The sequence below is a fragment of the Lonchura striata genome, chromosome 6 (genome assembly GCF_050655825.1).
Source record: "Lonchura striata isolate lonStrDom1 chromosome 6, ASM5065582v1, whole genome shotgun sequence".
Taxonomy (NCBI): domain Eukaryota; kingdom Metazoa; phylum Chordata; class Aves; order Passeriformes; family Estrildidae; genus Lonchura; species Lonchura striata.
Window position 1 is genome coordinate 3,115,752 of NC_140708.1, and position 23,351 is coordinate 3,139,102.

Sequence of the window (23,351 nt, forward strand, 5' to 3'; positions counted from 1 at the left end):
AGGTGAATGAGGGAGATGTGCATTGCATCTATATTTGAGTGTGGATTTACAGCAGTGGCTTTTGCTTTCCTTCTTCCCCTTTCCCTTCTCGTGTTCAGCCTGAATGGCTTTGCCATTGCCTTCCCTGGTGTCCGATTTGGGTTCCTGTGTCAAACCTGGCTTGCAAGGCTAGGCATGAGCTTGGGTGGCTCTAAGGGGTATTTTCAGTAGCAAGCTGCCACTGAGCTCGGCGCTACTGCTTTGGGAGGAGTCCCAGTGGAGTGCTGCCCTCACATTTTGTTTCTTACAGCTGGGTCTGACTGGCACATTCGCAGCCTCGCTGCCCCTGGAGTCCAGCTGCCTCAGGTGGAGTTCTTCACAGAGCCATTCCTAGGAGCTCCTTTCCTTGGAGTCTTGATTCAAAAGGTAAGATTGGAGAAGAATGTAGGCAATTTTCCTCTTAGTGGTGGAAGTACATGAAGCTATAAATGGAACTGTTGCTGCTTGATAAAACAATCACTCCAAAAGTTTAAAAAAGTTAAAACGCTGGCTTTCTTAGCCAGCTTTCCAAAAAAAAAAAAAAAAAAAAGAACTTTTAAACATGATTAAAAAAATCTGAATATTAAAAAAAATCCTGAATATTCTAAATATTTTAATTGTCATGGTCTTATCACTTCAGGCTAGTAGCTGAAGTTCTGCAGTGTGTTTGCATATTTTCCAGATATGAGAAGCCACTTTGGAATATTGGAAAAGGAAGAATAAGATGTTGTATGGATGCTATTAGTTTAAAAAATTTAGTTTACCTCCTGATACTTTGCTGGAAGTTGCACTTAATTGAAGGAAGGTTTGTGTAAATGTATGTTTATCGCACCTCAGTGTGAAAATAATAAGTTACTGCACAATTTAATGTAATTTTAAAAAAATTCCAAAATATTACAAAAAATATTATAAGAGAGGGCTACAGGAGGGCTGTTACATTCAGTGTAACATTGTGCATATTTCAAGACCCTTATGTGTGCACCTTTCTGTTAGGTTCAGACCTAGTGAAGCCCCAGAGATACCCAACAACAAAGAATTAGGCTATGTGACAGGCATTTAGGAGGAAACCATAATGAATTCTTACTGTTTTCTCCTACTTTGATCAGTGTTGGGAAATTAATTCACCTTGGAACAAAGTTTGGTTTTTTTTTTTCTCTTTATGGCTGCTCTTCAGCCAGATGGTTTTGAGTTGAACTGTGGGCAGAGGTCAGAATGGGCTGGAACGTCCTTAGGCTTTATTTCTGAAGCTGTTTCACCAGAAGTGCTTTAACAGCTTTGTAGGGGTTTTCTGCTGAGCCCTGGTGTGATTTGAAACCAGTTGGAAGAATTGATAAAGGAAATAGGGTGCTGTGCAGCAATGGGAACCCCACTGGAAGAGTAAATCTGCATATTGAGGTCTGTCCATGTTTGCAGGCATGGTGTGGAGGGATTGTGGCTTTACTTAAGTACTATTTTCTGTCCCTTTTCATTAGATTGTGCTGTTGTATGTGCTAAGGAAGCTGCTTGCCAGCATTCAAAGTGAGGCACTTTCTAAGAGTCATTTCTCTCTTATTTTCATGCATATCTCAGAGTCAATATGTTTTATATATATAAGTGTCAGTCACCGTCACCATTGCTACTCTTAATTTTGGGGTTGTTTTGAGCGTGTCTGTAAGCAGTGGGGAAGAAGAAAACTTCTAGAATGCTAAAACACTATTTAGATCACTGGACAAAACAATTAATGCAGACCCTCAATGAAATGGTATGTGATGGTGAAGCATCCTGGGGTAGGCCATGGGTAGGAAACAGCCAAATCTGTTGGCAAAATCAGAAGCAGCTCTACAAAGAGAAGAAACCCTGGTTTTTTACCTCTTTGCAGTTGAGAGTTGAGACACATATTTAAAACGAAACAGCAGAGTGTAATGCTGTAATAGATAACTGTCAGCAAATAGCAATAAGGGGAAATGGGGAGCTGTATTTAAAGTAAATAAAATTTGAAACCTTTTAGTAGCACCTCATGGAATTTCTATTATTGTCTATTATTTTAATGAGTTGAACAACATCCTATTTTTAGTGGAAGGTCAACTTGAACTTTATTTGAACGGGGTCTCTGGTTCTGAACACAGATAGGAGCACGTTAAATGTGATAACAAAAGAGAAGGCTTGGAGCCAGACCTCCTTAACCTATCGTTAGGGGCTCAGATAGCCATCCATGTAAGAACTGTGTGCCACTTAAATGGAGAGCAGTCCTTGTTCTGGGCTCAAACTGCACGCAGTGAAAATAGCACTGAGACTCATGTGGAAGGATTTTGGGGTTTCATTTAAGAATTTAAAATAGATCCAAAAAATAGTAATGATTATTTTAAAAAATGAAATGCTGCCATCTGATGTCACACCACTTTTTTGTGTGTTATTTTTTTTTTTTTAAAGTAAGTGCTTTTTCAGTTTCTTAAATATTAGAACTCTAGTTTTCAGATGAAAAACTGCGGTACCTGCCAAAATGTACATGGAAGAAATGTTACAAACATTAAAGTATATCTAGCCTAAGCAGTATTATTTTAATTCTGCTGTCACTCACAGTTGTGCATATCCAGTAGAACTCCACTGTTGAGTGAAATTATTTTATTTTTCTGGTAGTGAGATACTGTCAGGTTCCCAAGTTTCCATGTTATACTTCACTGGGAAGATGTTTCTTGCAGTGGCTGTAGGTTTAAGGCAGTAGCACATTTTTTGGATAGCTGTTGTTTGAGAAGCAGTCCTGAGTGCCAGTACAAAGCCAAAGGCTGTGGAACTGCTCAGGCTGTAGGATTCACACTTCTGCTGGAACATCTCCTGGAATTAGTTGGTGTTGCAGCTGGCTGAAGTGTGTGCATTCACCAGTGGAGGGGTTCTGATAGGATGTTTAAGGCAGATGGTTTCTGGCCTTACTAGGATGAGCAATACTAATATCAGGGTAACCTGAACATAGGAGTAAGAATAGAGATGATGTTCTATAGAGTTATGGTGTGAATTGTTTCTGAAAGTGTTTTACTCTCCTCAGCCTGCTTTTTGGCCTTGATTAAAGAAAGTGTGGGTAAGGTACTTCAGTGTTGTTATGGTTTTATTCCAGTACTCTGCCACTGGCATTCTCTCTCATCTTGAGTAAATAATTTTTCCTCTGTGATTCTGTTTCCTTCTGTGATACTGGAACACAACCTCTGCTTGAAACAGTGCTTGAAATAGAAAGCACTGTAGGAAAAGAAAACATGAGTACTAAACAAGGAAAAGAGAGCTCGTTCTGAGTGTTATAAATCTGGGAAAAAATCTGAAATTTTTATCTCACTAGCTATAAGAAAGTTTTCACGAGACAAGTTTGTTGAGGTGCAATGCTTTATCCCACCTCAAAAGTTTTTGGTTTTTTTTTTCATAAACCTTAATTAAACCTTTTAATGTCACTACTAGGTCAGTCATGAACCATTGCTTGCCATGGGGATTCTCCAACACCCATAAAGAACTAGGCTTACACTGTTTTCTTGGTAGATTGATTGTAAGGTATGATATATCACATTATTTATGTTGAGAACTGTGTTGAAGAACTTGGTGGAAGTCTTATATTCTTGTGAATTTTAACTGCTCATCAGATGTGGATTGAAAAAGTGCTCTTGGGAGATGGTAAACACAGGCAGAATTGAAAGGAAATACGAAAAAAAAGTGCTATGTTTTTTTGGTTTTAATTTTTGGGGCTGCGATTAAAAAAAATCTTCCAGTTACTTCATTGCTAGCCTACACCTAAATGCAAAGCCTGTTTAAATAAAGTAGCTTTATGTGAATTAATGTTATTAATGGGTCTGAATCTTGCCACCGTCTCCTGCTCTACTTGTGGTGTCTGTGCATTAATAGACACGTGTCTTGTTGCTAGTGGTAAGAAATGATGAATTCTGAGATGGTTATAGAGCAGCCTGACAGCTTTGTTTGGAAATTTAAGTAATTTACCAGGTGCTTTATAGACTTTACCTGGTGTTAAATGGGCCAGGTCCTTTGGAATACTGCTCCATTCCAGAGCATGGTCTGGCCTACAGAGTACAAGTACTCTGCAGTAAAACAGTGTGCACTTTTCTTTGCCTGAACTACAAGCTTTTAGCATCCTGAATGTCTTATTTCATGTGTCAGCTAGCATTAAAGCAAAATGTGGTAATTGTTTTTTGTGGCTTTATGAAGTCTGATTTGCACTCTCTGTACTGACTGTAGCAAAAAGGCTAACAAGTTATATTATCAGAGTGCTGTTGGTAACAATTAATGAAGCTGTAGAGGAAATACTGAAATTAAGAACAAATAGTAAAAAAAATCTGTTATGTATTCTCAGAAATGTTTCGTATCTTGGAAATCCTCAGGTGCCCTGTCCATATGTATCTTGGTAAAAAATACAGATCCTGACTACTTTGTTTAAACATTTCTTCATTTTTTAGAAGGCAATAGGCCTTTGCATTTTCTGAAACTGCTAGGATAATATATTGTGTGTCATTGCAGGGTACCATACAATAGTAAAAAAACAACAGAGAAAACAATTTTGGTGCCAAGTTCTGTGCAAGAGCTTTATGAATCCCTTTGCTGTCCAGCTCAGGAGTCTGAGAGTGAGTCACTGCCTCCAGACTGAAGTTGGCATACAGTCAGAATGTATGGCAAAACAGTTGCTGTGCTGGAAATTACAAGAATTATCACAGGAAGTATAAGTAATTTAATGCTTCGTGTCCTCTAATTGTTCAAAACCTTCTCAGCTCTAAACTTTTTTGCCGTGCTTATGCTCTCCAATACAGCTTTAAGGATGCCCATCCCCCTGCCAGCCCTCCAGCCGCCGCTGTGTGCTGTCAGTCATCCTGAAATACACTGGGAGCTTGTCAGGCTGTCCCTTGCAGATGCCTCAGGAGCCCCATAGCGAGCCAGGGCAGTTGCACTGAAGTTCCTAACCCAAGGAAATTTCATAGGCACTTGCTTTAGTGCTGCATATGGACCATATGTTTTCTAGCATAGGTGAGTGACGCTGTTGGCTTTCTAACAATCTGGCAGGAGATGGATTCTAAAGTAAAGGTTTTCTAATTTATGCAGAATGTCTTTGGCTCTGCTTTCTGACACTTATTAGTTAATGTCTGTATACAGTGTACTTACAGATTCTAAAAAAAAAGCTGCAGGTGCTACGTTCACGTTGCATTGCAGATGGATATAGGCTTCGGCTGGTTTTCCAGTGTCTTTTTCTTATTACACCAAAAGACTCAATAGTTTTGTATTATCTTGAGGTGGGGAGCATTTGGTAGGAGTGTGCAGATGGTTGGTTTTCTGGCTGTTCTGGGACACAGCTATATCTTGTAACACATGCTTAACATCCTAAGTGTTGTAAGAGCTGCTGGTGTACAGGGCTGAGATTGCCTTCTGTAAAGGTTAATCTAACTGAGTGTGAGGTTATACAGCCTTTTACCAAAACATCTCGCAGTTAGGGCCCCTGCTGTAGTTAGGGGGATGTTATACTGGAGTAGACAAATACAGTTAAAAAAAAAAAAAAGGAAGGTGGAATGTTGATTTTAATATTTTTCCTGAGGCAAACATCAGATTTGTCATCTTAATGAATATGATGCGGAAGGACAGAAGTTCAGTTAGTAAGTGGAAATGCCAGAGAAAATCCCAGGATGATCTTTACTGACTGTATTTTCTTCCTATCGCCTCTTATCCTTGCCTTAATTAAAAAGAAATAACTAAAGAGTCCAATTTAAATATTGATTTAGCCAGTATGGTATATAACAATAAAGAGAGCCTGGTAAGCTAAAAATATGCAGTCAGATTATCAAAATGATTTAAGATCTTGTGGTTTTTGCTGCATTGGCTTGCAAAACTGTTTCCATCTTTTTAGAAACAAAAGGAGGTTTCAGGAAGCATTAGAATTTTACTTAAAAAATATTGCTGGAATCAGCAAGTGAACCCTTAAGTGAGCTATTTATAGCTTAAAATATAATTGAAATTTTCAGAGACAATAGTTTTTGCAATTGACTTTCAGTTGATGACTCGTTATGGCCTGACTCAAGGCTAAAAGCTATTATTGCCTTAACTGGCTTTTGAACTCAGGGCTCAAGCAAAGAATAAAAATGCTGATGTTAGACAGTATGCTAAGGGTAAGAAACAAACAAACAAGCAAAAGCCACAGAACAACCCAGAATAGGGAAAGTCATGACACATGGATTCACATTTTTTCTGACCTGCAAAAATGGGGTTGGATTTGTAATACTTTCCAAGTTTGAGAGTGCTCCAATCTGTGGTGGGATTCTGGAGCACGGTGGTCCTATAGTAACAGGAATTTATTACTTTTAATTTAATTACAACGACATATTTATCTGCTAAAATTTAGAAAAAGATCTGATGATTGCAGATAGCATGTAGCAGAGGAGATTGTGCTGTGAGAATGGAGAGCAAGCAGCAAAAAGGCTTAATTTCTCCATTTTGAGTAAAGCAGGTGCTGAGGCCCTTTATCAAGGAATTTATCAAGGTTTAAAGCGTAAGTGTATCTGCAGAAAAACAACCCGATTCACCTCGTGGTTTCTTTAGGGCTCAGCAGGAGCATGAAGTACAGTTCCCATCCCGTTTACCTGTCCCCTTGTAACTGATGTATGTCTGACCAGAAAAAAATGCACAGCACAGTCAATACCATCTGTTTGCGACTGTTATGATGGATTTCAAGAAGTGCCCATAGTTTGGGAGACTTGTGAAAATATCAAAGATAAGGGTTGGTACCCAGCACCATCATAAAGATTTATTATTTTTCCTAGTGTGAATAAAAAGCAGATTCATTGAAATATTGGCCAGAGATTTAGAAAACCAGTGAATTACAGGTGGCAGAAAAGGATCTGTCTTTTCCAGCGTGTGTAATGATGCGGTTTGACGCAATCCCAGTGAAACTGGGGGACAGTATCTTGTTGAATTTAAATGCTTTTTGAAGGAGGGGTGAACACAAGGAAAGGGCTCAGGAGCTGCTGTGCCGTGTGTTCAGAGGCCTCCCCTGGGGACCTGGAGCTCGCTGCAAGTGCAGGGATGACAGACATTAGTGGCGTTCAAAGCTACTTGTTAGTATCGGACAGAAAGATTTAGGGGTCTCAGAGTTTGTTTCCTTGGTGTTTCTTGAAAGTATCTAAATGTTAAATATGTAAAATATGGGCAGATAATTTGCTTTGACATTTCCAGAGTTCTCTTTCCATTCATATCTGTGGAAGGAAAAGTGTTTTTTTCTGGTCGGTCTGATCTCAGGTTTCTTTGTCTTTTGGCTCAGAATTAAAACTGAAAAATCAGTTCTTTCCAAATGCTACCTCCTGGCTGGATGCAGCTGAATTTTTTTGGAACTTAGCTCTGCCATTAGTATAGTTTGTAGTTAAAGATAAACTTGGCGCTTGGGTAACCTTTAATAAGAATGGCAAAACCCTAAATTGCTTTATACCTTAATTCTTTTATTGCTCATATTATCTTTGCTTGTAAGTGAAATGTGAATAACCCTCCAGATTAATATCTACACCCCTTGCTATAGGAACCCTAAACCTACTGTGTTTTATTAAATCAGTGCCAGGTTCACTGGAAGGTGACACTATATCTCTTCAGCCTGCACAATTGCAGTACCGAATTACTACATTGTACAGCAGCAGTGGTTGTAATGAGTTTTGCTTAAAAAGGACAGATAACCGTTATTTGTGTATTTGAAGTCATTATTGGCTAAAAAGGCTTTGCCAAGCTGTATTTTATAAGAAGGTAAGGTACTGTGAAATTTAAAGTGTCTTTTATTTTGGGACAATAATCGGTTGCAATCCAGCTAAAGCAGTTATAATTCTTTGTTGACACACACACACATTTCAGGCTAATGGCCTGAGTCATGGCCCAGTGAACTTGGTAAAAACTATTAATTCACATCAGTAGATTCTGCATCAAGTTCCTAATGAATGATTTATTCACTTTAAAGACCTTACTTAGCTTTACTTTCGTCTTATTGACTTCAATAATAGGTTTTCTCAACTTAATGTGTCTTGACACTTAAAAAATATTTGTTATTACAGGGTATAAAATAACAGAATGTTCCCCTTTTTCTGCTGTTAATTTCTAGAAATTTTAAGGGCTGCCGTATATGCTTGCTGTTCTTAAGGTGCTTATTATATAACCCCTGTAATTTGGTACATGGAATAAGATACAGATATTGTGCACACAGCATTAATGTTTTTGTTTTGTGATATATTCAGTAATGGAATTTAATATCTTTCCTTTAAAGATCCTTTCTAGACTAGTAGAGGACTTTTATTTAATGGTAATCTAATTCAATTATCATTGTATTTTTCAACATGTCATCAATGTAGAAATCTGTGAGTGAACATAAGGAGTTATATGTACTTTAAGCCTATGATTTTGCAATTTAAGTATCAGAGTATTTTTCCCCTAATTTTTTAAATTTAGAAATAGCGAATTGGAAAAGTTAATTGTATTTTGTGACATTAGACTCTGTTGTGAAAAAAGTTTATACTCACATAGGCAGTCTCTGGGCTCTGACAGAAACGAGGCTTGTACTCGTCTTTAATATTGGCTTATTGCACTTCTCTTTTTTTGTACCCAGGTGAAATGTCAACAAAAGTGCCAAACATTAAACTGAAAATTGATCCTCGGAATCTGCAGATCCAGACATTTACAGTGGAGAAATTACTGGAACCACTGATAATTCAGGTATTTTAGAGTTGAAGAAAGTAAGCTGGATAACCATAGAGGGAAGGGAATAAGGCTGAAGAACTTTTGACTGAAGACATTATTCTGAAAGTCACACCCACAGCTCTTCTGCACTTGTACTTTACTCTGGCTCAGGAGCTTTCCAAGGGTCTGCCTTCCAGATTTGGTCACTTCCATCTTTGCCACCAGTCTGTCACAGTAAATGCTGCATGTTCTAGCTGGTCTCTTGCACAATGTTATCTAGGAGATGCTTAAATGTAGAATAAACTGCAAATGGATTTCCAGTGCATGATATAAGTAATTCTTTAAAAATAAAGTTGTATTTTCCCTATTTGAAGCTTTGCCTCTCCCTAACTCATCCAGTTTATTTTCTTTTATTAATTATTCATTGTCATATTTGATTTTTTTTTCCTCTTTTCCTCCCTTACTAATGTTTTCCTCCCTTACTAATTTTTTCCTATCTGGAAGGTTACTTTTCTCAGAAGGTAACCTCTTCTTTTCTATCATGACTTCATATCCAGCTACTATTAACTGAGCTGCCTCTCTCTCACTTTGTCTGCATTTCTTTATTTATTTTTGCCAGGATGTGATTGATGGTGTAAAAATCCTCAGTTCACAGGTCAGTGTTTTGTGGAAGTTGTCAAGGATATGTGGATGGGTTATAAAATTAGTTTCAAAGCAGTAAGAATAGATGTCTTGATAGACTGAATTTAAAAACATCTTATAGACCAGTAGGTCAGACTGTGCTCAGGCAGCTGCAACACTGTAGGTGTTTTTACAGGAGGTAAAGAAAAGCCAATTTTGGTTTGAGTTTTGCAGGATCAAAGAAACCTGACAAAACAAAGTGCAGTTCCAGGATAAAACAAAGAAACCATCTAAGTTTTGTGGTTTTTTTCCCTCCCAGCTCTTCTCAACCATTGAAAAGCTTGGGGCTGTTCAAATTGGAAATGCTTTGGTTCTAATAGAATATTTTGGCTGTCTTTTCCCTCTCTTAAGCTTATTGTTTTGCTTGTTTCATACTTGTGGAAGGAGAACTTAAGTTTTGAGTGGATCCTTCAAAAGAAAATGTTAGAAGGATAAAAGTAGGGATTAAAGCTCATACTCAGTGAAGGCTGATTGAAAGGCTGGAAAGATAATAAATGAAAATTAGTCTGTGATTAGAAAGAGAATCAGACCAGTCACAGATAAAAATTATGTTCTTACCAGATTCACTTTAGAAAATGCTGCTTGGAACACAGTTTAACTTTATTTTGAGATTTCTGTTGTAATTTATTTATTTAATAGTCTTGTAATGCTATGGCAGGAAAGAAACAATGGAAGTGCTTGCGGTTCCCTGAAGTCTGTCCTAGCCAGTTATGCTAAGTGTTAGGGCAGATTAACAGCACCAATATAGAAAAAAATCCAGGCAGAACCAGCCTGGGAAGTAACTAGGAAGTAATTGTGGAAATAGCTGCAAACCCTTTGCTGAACGGACTCTCTTCCCTCCAATGTGCAATTGGCAGTGGTGATTATTATGAACTCTGAAAATAATATAGCAGCTGTTTTGTGTAAAACCCTCTCTGAGCTGGCAACTTGTCTCTCCTTGGAATAAAACACTGTCCCTAAATTGCCCTGGGTGTTTCCCTCTGTCTGTAGCCTTTATTTTATTCCAGGTGTAACTTTTGTTAGTTGTGAAAGGAAAACTTCTCAGACTAGTTCTCAATCAGTGCATCTGGCACATCAAAAAAGGTTTGTCAAAGTTAGCATGGTTCAGCTGACACAATGTGTAGATCACAGTGATCCCTTGGGTCACTGATGAAAGGCAAGTTGAAAGGCTTGTATTCCCACCTATCATCCACACCACAGACTGTTGGTTTTAGTTCTACATATGGTGAGTTTACCTTCTGCTCGCTGGGTGGGATTAGCCAGTGTTTCTTTGTATATAATACAAATACTTTGGATTTGAAACAGTGGACAGGGGTTCTGCTGTTGTCATTACATCATAATTCAGGTCGTGGTTTTCCTAAATGTCTAGGGATTGACATCTAGTTACACTGAACTATATTGTAAACAAAAAAGAATGTTTTACGATTGATGCTTAAAAAGAATATTTATATTAAAATAAAGGTGAACCAAATATTATGATAGTCAAGGTATTAAGACATTGCTTCCTGAACTACTGCAGTATTAAGAGATGGTCTCAAAGTGCTGCCAGTAACTGAATATAGAATTGGAAGAACTGCTTCAGTTTCCTAGAAACTTAGTATTTGGCATATCCATGACCACACAAGAAACCCCACCCCTTTAGCCTAATAAGTAATGGCAATAGCAGGCAACAGTGTCACGATTCAGCTTTGTAAATGTGGTGGCATGTGGCCTGGAAAATGGCTTAGAAACTCCTTGTGCCTTTAGCACAACTCTGTTGCTCCTGCCAGAGCTAGGCTGGGGGATCTGCGGTGCAGGCTAACAACGGCACACTGTATTAGTCTGTGGTTCAGTTCTTTCTGGGTAGGATTGTATAAAGTTTTTACATTCCTCATTGGGGTTCTGTGTTAGAGAATTCAGAGTAGTTTTTCTGTTTTCCATAATTTCCATGAGCAACGAGCTATCTAATAAATTTTGACTTGTATTTGAGATCAGCTGCTGTCTCCCAATATTTCTCGACAATGGCGCTGAATATGCAGGGCCTTACAGTCAAGAATTTTCACCTTCAGGAATGATTTTTTTTTTAAACACTTTTTCATTTGTTTTATTTCCATTCCTCCTCAACATATCAATGAACAGTGTATAGAAGGATATTCTACATTAAAAAAAACAGCAACAAAAATCTGCAAACTAGAGTACATTATTTTCTAGTGAAATAGTAATGAAATACTTAAAATTTTAAAATACCCCTCTATTTGATGGATTTCTTTGGGCTGCTTCTAATTTTTATGTATTTTATGCCTTTCTTATTGCAAGTATTAGCCTGTAATCTGTAACTCATTCTTAAAAATATGGTCATTGAAACTTTCTTAAATGTTCTAAAACTGACATTGGAAGGTTTGTAAAAATAAAAAATAAAGACTTTTATTCCCAGTGCATTCTCTACCAGCTGGCTGATTTATGTGCAATAAATAATTCCATTTTCTTCCTTGGAGCACAGTCAGAAAAATACCCAAGCCTTCTTTAACAATCTGAGCCAGAGTTATTCATGTTGCTCTCTCCCTTGTGATATGCCAAAGCAGTTGATGTCAAGTGGATGGTGCTTTCCCCCCCCCAGATTGCATGAACTGTATAGGGGTCAGGGCTTTTATGTTTGTAGATATGTTTATAGAAATGTTACCCGGAGGATGTTCATCAGTTACGTTTAGAAGTAATGATTCACAAAGAGCACTCAAGTGCATGAATTCCTGGAGGAGATCTGAAGGTGAGCTAAGGCACGTGTATGTAGCATTGCACTAACCATGTTCTGGCAGGGGGAACAGGAGGACAAAAAAGCATCAGTGGACTTAATGAAAATAAGGTGTGCTTTAAAATATCTGTACAACACTTAAGAAAAATATTTTTGGAGTCTTTCCTTAGTGTTGCAGCTCAAGCAATGCCTTAGAGAATAGTCTTTCAGAAACATTCTGTTGGACTGTGGAGGCTGTATTCAGATGATGAGGAATGTGGAGTGGGATGGTCTATAAAAATAGAAAGTTCTTTATGGATGTTGAAGTGCATTAGTAAAAATAAAATTTGGTCTAAGCTGCAGTAAATCTAAATTCCGGGCAAATGGATGTGCAATTTTAACGTTGAGAGCATCCTAAGGAATTTGGAGGTGTTGAGCTCTGGCCACTGGGATACCCCTTTGGTAAAAAGAGAAACCATTGTGAAAGGTGTTGGCACTCATTTCTGGTATTTGTTCTGGGATACCTTGCAAGACTTATGCTGGAAGTGTGGGAAGAGCCAGCACTTCTGGGGAGAAAGAACCTGATAGCAGCTGAACACAAGCCAGCATGTGCCCAAGTGGCCAAGAAGGCCAGTGGGAGCCTGGCTTGTATCAGAAATGGCATGAGCAGCAGGACCAGGGCAGTGATTGTGCAATGGTGAGGCCACACCTTGAGTCCTGGGCCCTTCTTGACAAGAAGGACATCGAGGTGTGCTGGAACCTGTCCAGGGAAGGGCCAGGGAGCACAGGGCCAGGGAAAGGGCTGGAGCACAGGTCTTATGAGGAGCAGCTGAGGGGGCTCAGCCTGGAGAAGAGGAGGCTCAGGGGTCCCTTCTCAGTCTCCACAACTCCCTGACAGGAGGCTATGGCTGAGTGGGGTTGGTCTCTTCTCCCAAGTAACAAGTGCTGGGAGAAGAGGAAATGGCTGCAAGTTGCACCAAGGGACATTTAGATTGGATGTTAAGAAACATTCTTTCCCTGGAAGGAGTGTCCAGCATTGGAACAGGCTGCCAAGGGACACAGTGGAGTCGCTCTCCCTGGAAGTATTTGCAAAAGCACATGGATGTGGTGTTTTTTGGGATGTGGTTTAGTGGTGCTCTTGGCAATGTTAGCTTGACAACTGGATTTGATGCGTTTGGAGGTCTTTTCCTACCTTAATGGTTCCATGATTCCTGTCTTGCTGAAGCGTCCTCAGATAGCATTGGTACTTTTTCATTTTAGTATGGGCAGGTTTTAAAACAAGCAGGGGCAGGAGTTGACATCAGGGTTAATAGAACAGTGACATTTCTGTTAACTTTGCTTTGATCCTACAGAAGGAGGAACACAAAGATGACGCGTATTGAGTAAAATTGCATCAGATTGAATTTGGTACTTTTACCCATTCTTGGTATTTATGCTGAGCTTGCCTGTCTGTCTCTAAAGCAGAAGGAATCTGCTTATTCTTAGTTACATTTTCAATAACAATATAAATTCACTTGTAGAACTTAAACCTTTTTTGTCTCTTGTTTCTTTTAAATGTAGGTTACAACATTAGTGAACTGTCCACAGAATCCTTCCAGTAAGAAAAAGGGCCGTTCCAAAAGAGCTCGTGTCTTGCTTGCTTCTGTGGAAGAAGCCACTCGGAATCTGTTGGACAAGGGAGAAAAAATTGCCAAGGAAGCCGTTGTGTTTAAAGAGGAACTGCACGCGGCTCTCGCTGATGTGCGGAAAGAGAGTAAGTACATGGCAGACAATTCAGGCACCACGAGGAATTGCTTTAACCATGCCTGGTGTCAAAATGAAGCTAGGATATATGTGGGAAATGTGTTGTGATATGCAAATGTTTGAGCTTGCAGTTGTCTGTTATATATTCTGGGATACCACCTATAAGGAGGTAAAGTATGCAAGCTGGGCCCCGTTGGGACAAAAAATTTATATCGATGGAAGTTTTGTCATTTGGAATGTGGTTTTCTCTTCTTTTCACGAGGACAAGATGCCTCTTGATCATTCTAGTGGCTGTTATGCATGACTAAAAGTTAATGTATGTTTTAACTTCTTGAAAAGAACAGTTTACCTGAATCTTGGATTAAGGATTTTTTAATCTTCCCTCTTTTGTGCATTAATAAGGATTTCATTTGGGAAGGTATAATAGTCCAGTGTGGAGGTATGTTTTGAGAGTAGGAGAAAGATGGATCCTTTAACCTACCATACGAGTCCTCCCCTCCTGATAGAGCAGCTCCTCTCAGGTTAGTTGTGTCATATTCTGTGTCCTCCTCACTTCATCTCTCAATTTTGAATCTGATTCCCAGAACTAGGCTAGTTTTTGTGATCTGCAGAGAATGTTGTAGCCATTTTCTTACAGGCTCTTTGTTGTTTTCTTGAGTTTTACTTTTTCCCATGGAAACTGGGAATATTTGCGTGAGCATGAAGGATGAGTCACATGACCAACATCCTAAATGTGTTCCTGCAGAAATCACAAGTTGAAGTTCATGGATGTCTTAATTATAACATCCTCCCCACAGTAAAGATGGAACTTAATCAGATTTTTCTTTAAATTTAAATTTACTTGTTCATCTTGCACATGCAGTGGGGTGGTTTCTAAGTCTCCAGTACCATTTAGGGCAGTGTTTACTTGCTTTTGGCTTCCTCTGAATTTAGAGATGGCTGTGGTTTAGAGTTTGATCTATGCATGTGGTGTCTGAGTTTGATCTATGCATGTGATGTGTGAGATACCTTAAGGTCCTTTGTGATTAAAAGTGTTATGACCAGCAAGTATCACTGTTATCTGTCACACTGAGCAGCTGAGGCTCTTGCAAAATCATTCATTTTGGAGTACTCTTAAAAGGTTAGCTCATCCATTACAGGCTGATAACACAAGGTAAGAATAAAATATATAGTTTTATATTGATTTTTATACATAGAGAAATTGAAAATATGAAATATTTTTTATTACTTATTGATTCTCAGCCAAGACCAGAGGTAACTACAAAAATAAATAATACATAAAATAGGTTATATATACCTCATACATTTTAAAACAAAGTTAAGTCCATGTTATCACCTATCATTATGCAATGATGAAGTGAGTGCTTGCAGCTGATCTTCCTTCAAGGACTTGCTAAACTACACAGGTTAGTTTTAAGAAATTGTTGAAACAATTGTAAAAAAGGTAGAAGGTTCTTAATTTTGCAGATATTTTTAACCTCTGAAGCTGTGTGCTATTTTAAATTTGTGGTATGTCACATGTAACTTAACTGCCTGTTATTCAGGCCACATTCTGCTGCTGTTAAATGTCTCCTGTTATTTACTTCAAGCTCTTTGAAGGGATGTGGGTCATCAGCCACAGTTGCATGTGGTTATCTGCCATGCATGTCATAGCATACAGTATTTAATTTTCTGTGGTGACTGGCAGGGATTTTTATTAATGCAATCTTAAATTAATTAGGAAGTTTTGCACGTGGCTACAGCTTGTATTTCCTGGATAATGGAATTTTGAAGAAATGCTTTAGATAATTTCACTCACATCAGCCAAACTCAGATTTGCACATTAAGATCCATAAAGAATAAATTCTGTCTCACTTCCTCTTGTGTTTTACTTTGTGTTACGTGCTGAACTTGTTCAGTTGGGGATGCATCATGAGCATGAAACACTTTTTCCTTTTGGGTGTCAATTGCCAGTGTGGAAATTCCTTTGTTACTTTTGGAGCTCATTAATTTGGGGCTCCTTTTAAAGGAGTGGTAGACTTTTTTCAGTCTGCTTCTGATAATCTGCTTTGGAGAATAAAGCAGTAAATTAATGGGATAAAAATGAAGAGTGGGGGTCATGTTTGGTGAATTTAATTCATCTGTGTGTGATTCATGGACTCAGAAATCACAACATGGATATGACTTCACTGACTACAGCTTGCTCTTGGCACTGTTAGTAGATGAGATTTTGGAGTCTCAAATTCAGTTGAATTCTGTTAGTGACCTCTGAAAGAAGGTGTTAGTGTAATGGATGACAGATGTGTTACCTGGATAAATAGCGTCTGCTTCCTTTGACATCTGCAAAGTTTTATCAAAGATTTATAGGCGTGGAGCAATTTAAATAGAGGTTCTCTGCATTTTTCTTCATTTCCTCTCAAGAAAGTACTTTTTAAGGCCTGCCCACATCTTGGTAACATCTTCTGGAACTATGCTAATTGGGTGAGCAGGAAGGTTTGTTGGGTGGTGGACTGTATGCATCATCCAGAAAGCCACTGGCCTAGTAATTGAATAACTGCCATGATTTCCTGTTGATCTGATTTGGTGAAGCTTTGTTAGAGGCTTCTTATGTCCACAGTTTATGCTAAAATAGTGTAATAAACCCCAAAGTAAGTGTATTGAAAAACTGTCCTTGAGAGATTTTATGTGCGTGCAGCATTTCGAAAGATTGGCGTCTAATTTAGTGTTCTGTGGAATACCTGAGCTCTATGCATAGATTGTAAGGAGCGTTGTTCAAACCTGAATGCTTCTGACACGTAATATCAGTCTTGAATTCAAGTCCTGATTCTGAGATTTAATAAGTTTTAAGGCAAAACAGTGAAGCTGTTCATGTGGTGAAATGTTGCTTTAGAAATCTGAATTGAAGTCTAGCGTTATCCCTAGGATGATGAATTTTTGCATTTATGTGAAGGTATGATGGCTTACAGTTCTCAAACAGTTGCATGGGCATACCTGAAATGTTTGGTATTTACTGCCATTGCTGACTGACTATATATAGTCAGAAACACAACAGTTGTTGTCTGCCTTGTGTCTATCTATTGCAGTGTCAGTGTTTCTTGTGTTTATCTGTTATCATGTTCAAGTGTGTTCCCAGATAAACCTGTCATCACACAGAGCAGTGAATCAAAAGCAAGTCACTTGCTGGAGTTACATTTTGAGCCTTAAGTTACTCTTTAAAAGGAAATTGTAACAAATACTTTGATGTTTCGAATGGTCATATTTGATGTGTTTTGATATTAAATAGGGCAGACAAGAGTTTGATGGCATGGAAAACACTCCCATTCACGGGCAAGAAATGGGAGCTTACTTAGAAGGGCATTTACTAAAGGAAGGGAATAGGGATCTTTTGTATTATACTATGTTCTTGTTTGTCTCTCCTCTCATCTTAAAATTAAACTTAACTTTCTCATCCTACATGAAGAGGTGTGTGTATTCTTCATCGAAGGGACTTCTGTTCTGGGAGGCAGAACTTAAATGGCTTAAAATAATCTGTGCTGTCCTTTCATCAAACCAAGAACAGATCTCCTGCAGAATAGCTTTTGACATCAGCCTCACTGGATCAGGTGACCCTGAGTGGGAAAGGGAGAATGAAGAGGTGGGTGTAAGGCATGATGGGGATGTGTGCTGGCTCTGATTACATGTTAGGAAAAACTAGATGAAATGTGGAAGTGGAACTTCCTGATATGCAGTGGTGAAATAGTTGCTATGCAACAGAATCCAGTGGTATCTGAGTGGGGTAGGAGACTGTGTGGCGGGAGAAAAATGTCCTGTAACAGCTTCAGAAAGCTATTGTGAGAATCTGAGTTATCACAGTGTTGAGTATTAGGAGCATGCAGGAGGTATTGATCTGCTGTGCCCTGACACTGATAGCGTTGCTTCAGCTGGCTGGCTGAAGCAGAATCCTTTTATTTACTGTAGCAGATGGAGATGGTATTTGTAGGAACAGAACAGGTGATTGCACCGGTGACTTGTATTGTTTAATCTTGTGTTTTTAGAAAGGGTAAATTGTTCTGTGCTGTGATGTGATCTTGATTCCCAGCCTTCTCTGGTACTTATTCTGCTTAATATGTTAGTTCATGCCTGCAGAATTTGAGGCTGCACATACTAGTGTCAGTATGAGCTAAGAAATGTTCTGTTACGTGTGAGATCCCATGTGGAATACTGTATTCAGCTGTGAGGCCCTGAGCATCAGAAGGACATTGGAGCCAGTCCAGAGGAGTCTGCAATGATGCTCAGTGGAATTGAGCCCCTCTCCTGTTAAGGCAGCTTGAGAGAGCTGCACTTGTTCTGCCTGCAGAGAAGGCTCTGGAGAAACATTACTGGAGCCTCTCAGAACCCAAGGGGGACCTAAAAGAGATCTGGAGGGGGACTTTCTACAAGTGGGAAAGGCTTTAAAATAACAAAGGGTGTCTCAGATTAGATACTAGGAAGAAATTCTTCACCATGAAAATGCTGAGGCACTGGCACAGGGTGCCCAGAGGAGCTGTGGCTGCCCCATCCCTGGAAGTGTCAAAGCCAGGATGGATGGGGCTTGCAGCAGCCTGGGCTAGTGGAAAGTGTCCCTGCCCATGGCAAAGGGATTGGAACTAAATGATGTTTGAGGTCCCTTCCAACCCAAAGCATTCTAGGATTCTGTATTATAAACCATAGTGAGTTTTCTCTTTGTTTGTATTTCTGTTCTCTCAAGTTTGAGACTGAAATGTTGGAAATTCTTTCTACTAACTTTGGTATGTTTGTTCCCCCCTTAGTAAATGAGCTCCTATTGTCAACTGTGTTTCTCTGGAGCTGTAAAGCCATCAGTGTCTAACAGTGCAGTTCAAGAGCAGGTGACAGGACTTGGCAGCAGTACCTCCTTGTGGGAGGACACAAGAACGGCATAAAATTCACTGCATTCCATGTGCATTTCACACAGCTGAAGTTAAAAAATGAGATGAGAAAGCCAGTTGTAAATATAAATAGATGAGGGGAAAATGTGATACTCGGGTGAGATTTCAGAAGGAGAAAAACATCTATTCTAATAAATAAAAGAAGAAAGCATAATTTTGTTGATCTTTCCTAAACCAGTGAAGAGCACTTGGCTGTTGTCAGTGTGATGCTGAGCACTGTCTCTGAGGGGTGCTCACTGCCTGCAGTTGGTGGCGTTGTTGCAGTCTCTGTACAGACACAGCCTGGCACAAGCTGTCAGCTAATTGCCAACAGGCTCACAATTCACTTGTTTTTAAAGGAATTTTCATGTAAGTTTTTGGATATTTTTGGTGCTGGGTGTAAAGTGTGTGAATCCTCTAACTTTTTAAAAAAATTACCTGTGGCTGAAGAGGGTTTTTTATATTTCCCTGTGCCTGAGCAGATTTTTGTAGGCACATGTAAGTAACAGTCATTTGACACAGCAGTAGCTGTCAGTAGCTGATCAGCTGATGGTAGACAGACATTTACTTTGGGAGTCATCTTCTCTGGGTGTGTTGAACAGTCTTGGAAATATCTGCCTGACAGTAATTGCACAGTTATGATAGATCCTGGCATTGGTTTCTTTGAATTGCTTTTTGTTTGGTTGTCTGAAAGAATTGAAATACTTTGAATGCTGCTATCTGTCTGAATTCCTATTTGTGCCACTAAAAGGACATATCTTGCGTTTTGTTGTTTGTGACAAATGTAATTATGGAATAATATCCAGTTGATGGGAATTAAAATAAAATAGATTAAATTGCATCAGGCTGTCATACTGTCTACAGCAGTTTAAGAAAGTTTCAACATCGTGTCATTTTCTTCTGTTTGTACTTGGAGCTCCTATCTGTCTAGTCTGCATCTCATAGTTCTATTTTAGGGTTATGATTTTATGTGTTCATCTGGCCATCCCAGCTTATGTCACGTTCATTTTTAAGGGCTTGGTTGTATTCAGATTCTTCTGACTTGTGTTTGCTCACAGAACTGCAGAATACTGAGGGGTGGAAGGGACCTCTGGGGGTTGTCTGGTCCAATACCACAGGTCAGGCAGGGCCAGCAGTCTGCCCAGGACCATGTCCAGTCAGGTTTTTAACATCTCAAGGATGGAGACTCCACAGCTGACATGGCTGGCCTGTGCCACTGCTGAGTCACTCTCGCGGTGTAAAAAACATTTTCTGATGTTTACATGGAATCTCCTGTGTATCAGTTTGTGCCCATTGCTTCTCCTCCTGTTGCTGGGCACCACTGAGGGCAGTCTGGCTCCATCTCCTTTTCACCTCCCTTCGTGTGTTTATGGTGTTTGTCACTATTGTCCATATTATTGAGTTTAATTTACCAGACTTCACATTGGAGAGTAGTATATTGTTGTCTACTGGCAATTACTAGCTTCATGGCACAGATTTCACTTTATGTCAGTCAGATGTTTGAGTGTATGAGGTTTTCATTACATTAGCTTATATTTATAATGAGAAGAGCAATATTTGATTCCTTTCTGTGGCTGGGAATTATTTAATAGCAAGGGCACCAAAGTACACAGTAATAAAACAAGTAGTGACTAGAAAAGTTTAACAGAGCTGCTGGCTTTGTTGTGTACAGTTAAGAGTAATAGTGTGAAGGCCAGGGGAATTATTTCAGAATTAAATGATGCTGTAGAAGAGGAAGGGAACATCATGGAAGATGTGGAACATGAACCTGCATGATCTGTAATAACTGACCTTCATTTCAAGGCATTAGGGCAAGAAGGAGATACCAGATTTGTTGGCAGTACTTGTGACTTGCAAAATAACCGATGGAACTTCACTGCCTTCCTCTCCTCTGGGTGTTGTGATGCAGCCTAAGGAAATGTGTCTCCTTTTGCAGGTCAGGCCCTGCAGGTGTCGGCAGAGGCGTTCACCAGCGATCCCTGCTCCCTGCCCCGGCGGCAGGCTGTTGTCCCGGCCGCTCGCTCGCTGCTGGCCGCTGTCACCAGGCTCCTCGTTCTGGCCGACGTGGTGGACGTGGCTTATCTGCTGCAGCACCTGACCGTGGTGAGTAAGGCTCTGCTCACCTCGGGCTCTGTTAGCCACAGCTGTGTCTGCTCGGGGCTCATGCACATAACACCTGGGCAGCTAGGACAAGTGGAGATTCTAGATGAGATTTGTAAATGGACCAAAAAACTCATCTACTTGCAGCTCAGCATATTTGATCTTTTTTTGGTTCATTTTTTCCCACTAATATTTTCAGTAATTGATCAGAAACTGATAAAAGCACACAAATTTCTGTCGACTTCCTAATATTTCAGGGCAGAGGTAAATAATCAGTGCCATCTCTCATAACGCCTCATGCCACGAGAGAGCACAGTGATTTAGAAGACCATGTTGAAGCAAGTTCAATTTGGTGAGGATGAGAGAATAGAAATTTGGCTCCATAATAAATTCATATGATTCATAATAAAACAATGTTGTGTGGCTTTCAATACTGGGCTTGGAAAATCTGCCACTGACAACTGTTGGAGATGCACCACAGGCTAATTAACACTGACTTGCAGAAGCTTCTGTGTTGTTCTGTATGTTTAAATTTGTCAGCTGTAATAGGAATGGCCTATGTATTTTGTACTGTTCATGGAAAATGATCTTAAATTATGATATTTTTCATGGTAATCTGCTACATTTTTAATATTTATTTTTATAATCCTAGATGTTCTCTTCTAAGATGTATTGAGTATATTTCACATGAGAGAGCTAAAATTAGATGGTTTTCCTTACTAGAGTTTCAGTATTTCTAAACGGCTGTCTAATTCACCTCATGCTTTCCATCTGAAAATGAAAACAAAAAATAACTGAAAATGGTGAAAGAATGCAGAGTATCATTCAGGAACAATTCCAATACTGCAGAGTGCCATTAAATTGTCATCTTCTTCCATATTTCCTCTTTATAGGAGGGAGAACTGAATTTGTAAATGAACCCTTAGAATAAATTAGTGTGGTAAATACTCTCAGTAATGCCTGGGCAAAAGACTCACCCTAGTTGTTAGAGGAGATTGTATTACATTTTGCATATCTATTTAGTCTCTGCTCTGGCTGTTGAACTTGCCAACAGTGGTATTAGCTGTAATGGTGTCTTTTATGTTGACATCTAATTAGGAAATTGACTTAATGTAATTTCAATACATGCTATTGAACATCCCTCAGTTCCTAACAACTTTTGGTCACAGTTAACTGAGCCAGATTTAAAGGCAATTAAATATTATAATGAATTTCAACATGGCTCTATTCTAAATGTTTAACTGTAATCATTATACTTTAAAACTCCCTTAGGAATTCAGTTTTTCATCAGCATGGACTTGCTCCCACAAAAAGACATTGTATTCACACAGTGTCAAAGTAGACCATGTCTTTGCTGTATCAGCTCTAATATTCTTGCATTTTGCAAGCTCATATGCCTTGAAAATCAACTCATGTTTTTAGGAGTGTTTAGCTGTTTTTCTCTGCACTTGTTCTAAAACTTTAATACTTCACCCATATTACCCTGTTCTTCAGACATGGGTGTTACAGCTGTTAAAACTCGAGAGATGGGAAATTTCATTGCTCTTTATTTCCATGTCTCTGAGCACTGTAATTTTTATGGAGTAGAATGAAGACATTAGAAAGGACTAAGACAAAATTTATTTGAAAAATTAAAAAAAGTAATAGTAGAATGAAATACATAAAAAATCTAATCAAGGACCTTTTCTTTGTTTGCAAGTATAAAATGAAAGTTGGTTCAGCTTCATCAAAGAACTCTGTACTGTATTAGTGAGATCTTGCTCAGTATGAAAGTATTTAACGGGGAATTACCCATTTAAGTATTTAATATTTTTCAGACCCATTTATCAAAGAGTGCTGAATATTTTTCGTCTTGGTCACTCACTAAAATTAGTTAATTCCAACACTGACGTATAAAATTATACCTTTTTCTACTGACAGAATATGGTCTGGATCATTAAACTTTAATTTCCTCAGTAACCTGGGAATAAAAACAGAAAGAAAACAAAGACAATCTAACTGACTGTCATAGAAAGCCTCATCTACTGTTACCTGTCGCATCTGCCTGTTGATGTATATCTAGGAAAAAAGGATAAACCTCAGCTGTCTTCCAGTTTATATAGTCTCTAACAATATTGTTTTCTGTACATTTTGCTTAGACTTAGGACTGTTTTGGAATTCTGTGTAATAAAGTCTTCATATTAAACAGTGTGTAATGCTGAAAATACTGAATATTTTTTGTTAGAAAAATACTGAAATGTGACTTTTCAAAACTAGAAATAACAGGTGAGTTTGAAAGGATTGGATAATCCTGGGATGAATTTCAAACCAAATGTTCAAAAACCTAGCTTTGTGAACAGGAAATTAACTTTTTTAGAAGTTTTGGTAATAAAGTAGAGAAAAGTTTGGCTGCTTAATGAATTCTACCCGCTATTCACCAAGCAAAGAGTGAATAAATGTGTGTGTAAATAATGCTTACTAAATGACAGTACAAAGCCTCAGTGACTGGTCACATTCTGGTACAGAACACTTCTGGCCACTTGTGGAACTCAGACTCCTATAAGACTCTGAGGGTGCATTGCAAA

The 23,351-nt window shown here is 38.8% G+C and overlaps 1 protein-coding gene across 8 annotated transcripts in view; it reads left to right on the forward strand.

Annotated features, from left to right (window-relative positions):
• Positions 1 to 23,351, forward strand: part of CTNNA3 (catenin alpha 3) — a 426,948-nt gene that overhangs the window by 9,597 nt on the left and 394,000 nt on the right. For 4 of the 8 annotated variants that reach the window (XM_085583117.1, XM_085583119.1, XM_085583115.1 and 1 more), the window contains 4 exons: positions 290 to 405; positions 8,603 to 8,709; positions 13,622 to 13,814; positions 20,624 to 20,790. In XM_085583117.1, the coding sequence (XP_085439243.1) occupies positions 8,608 to 8,709; positions 13,622 to 13,814; positions 20,624 to 20,790 (462 nt within the window). In that variant the 5' untranslated portion in view covers positions 290 to 405; positions 8,603 to 8,607. Of the gene's footprint in view, positions 1 to 289; positions 406 to 3,384; positions 5,005 to 8,602; positions 8,710 to 13,621; positions 13,815 to 20,623; positions 20,791 to 23,351 lie in introns of those variants that run through there. The other 4 variants (XM_085583120.1, XM_085583118.1, XR_014956237.1 and 1 more) reach the window with 3 other exon arrangements.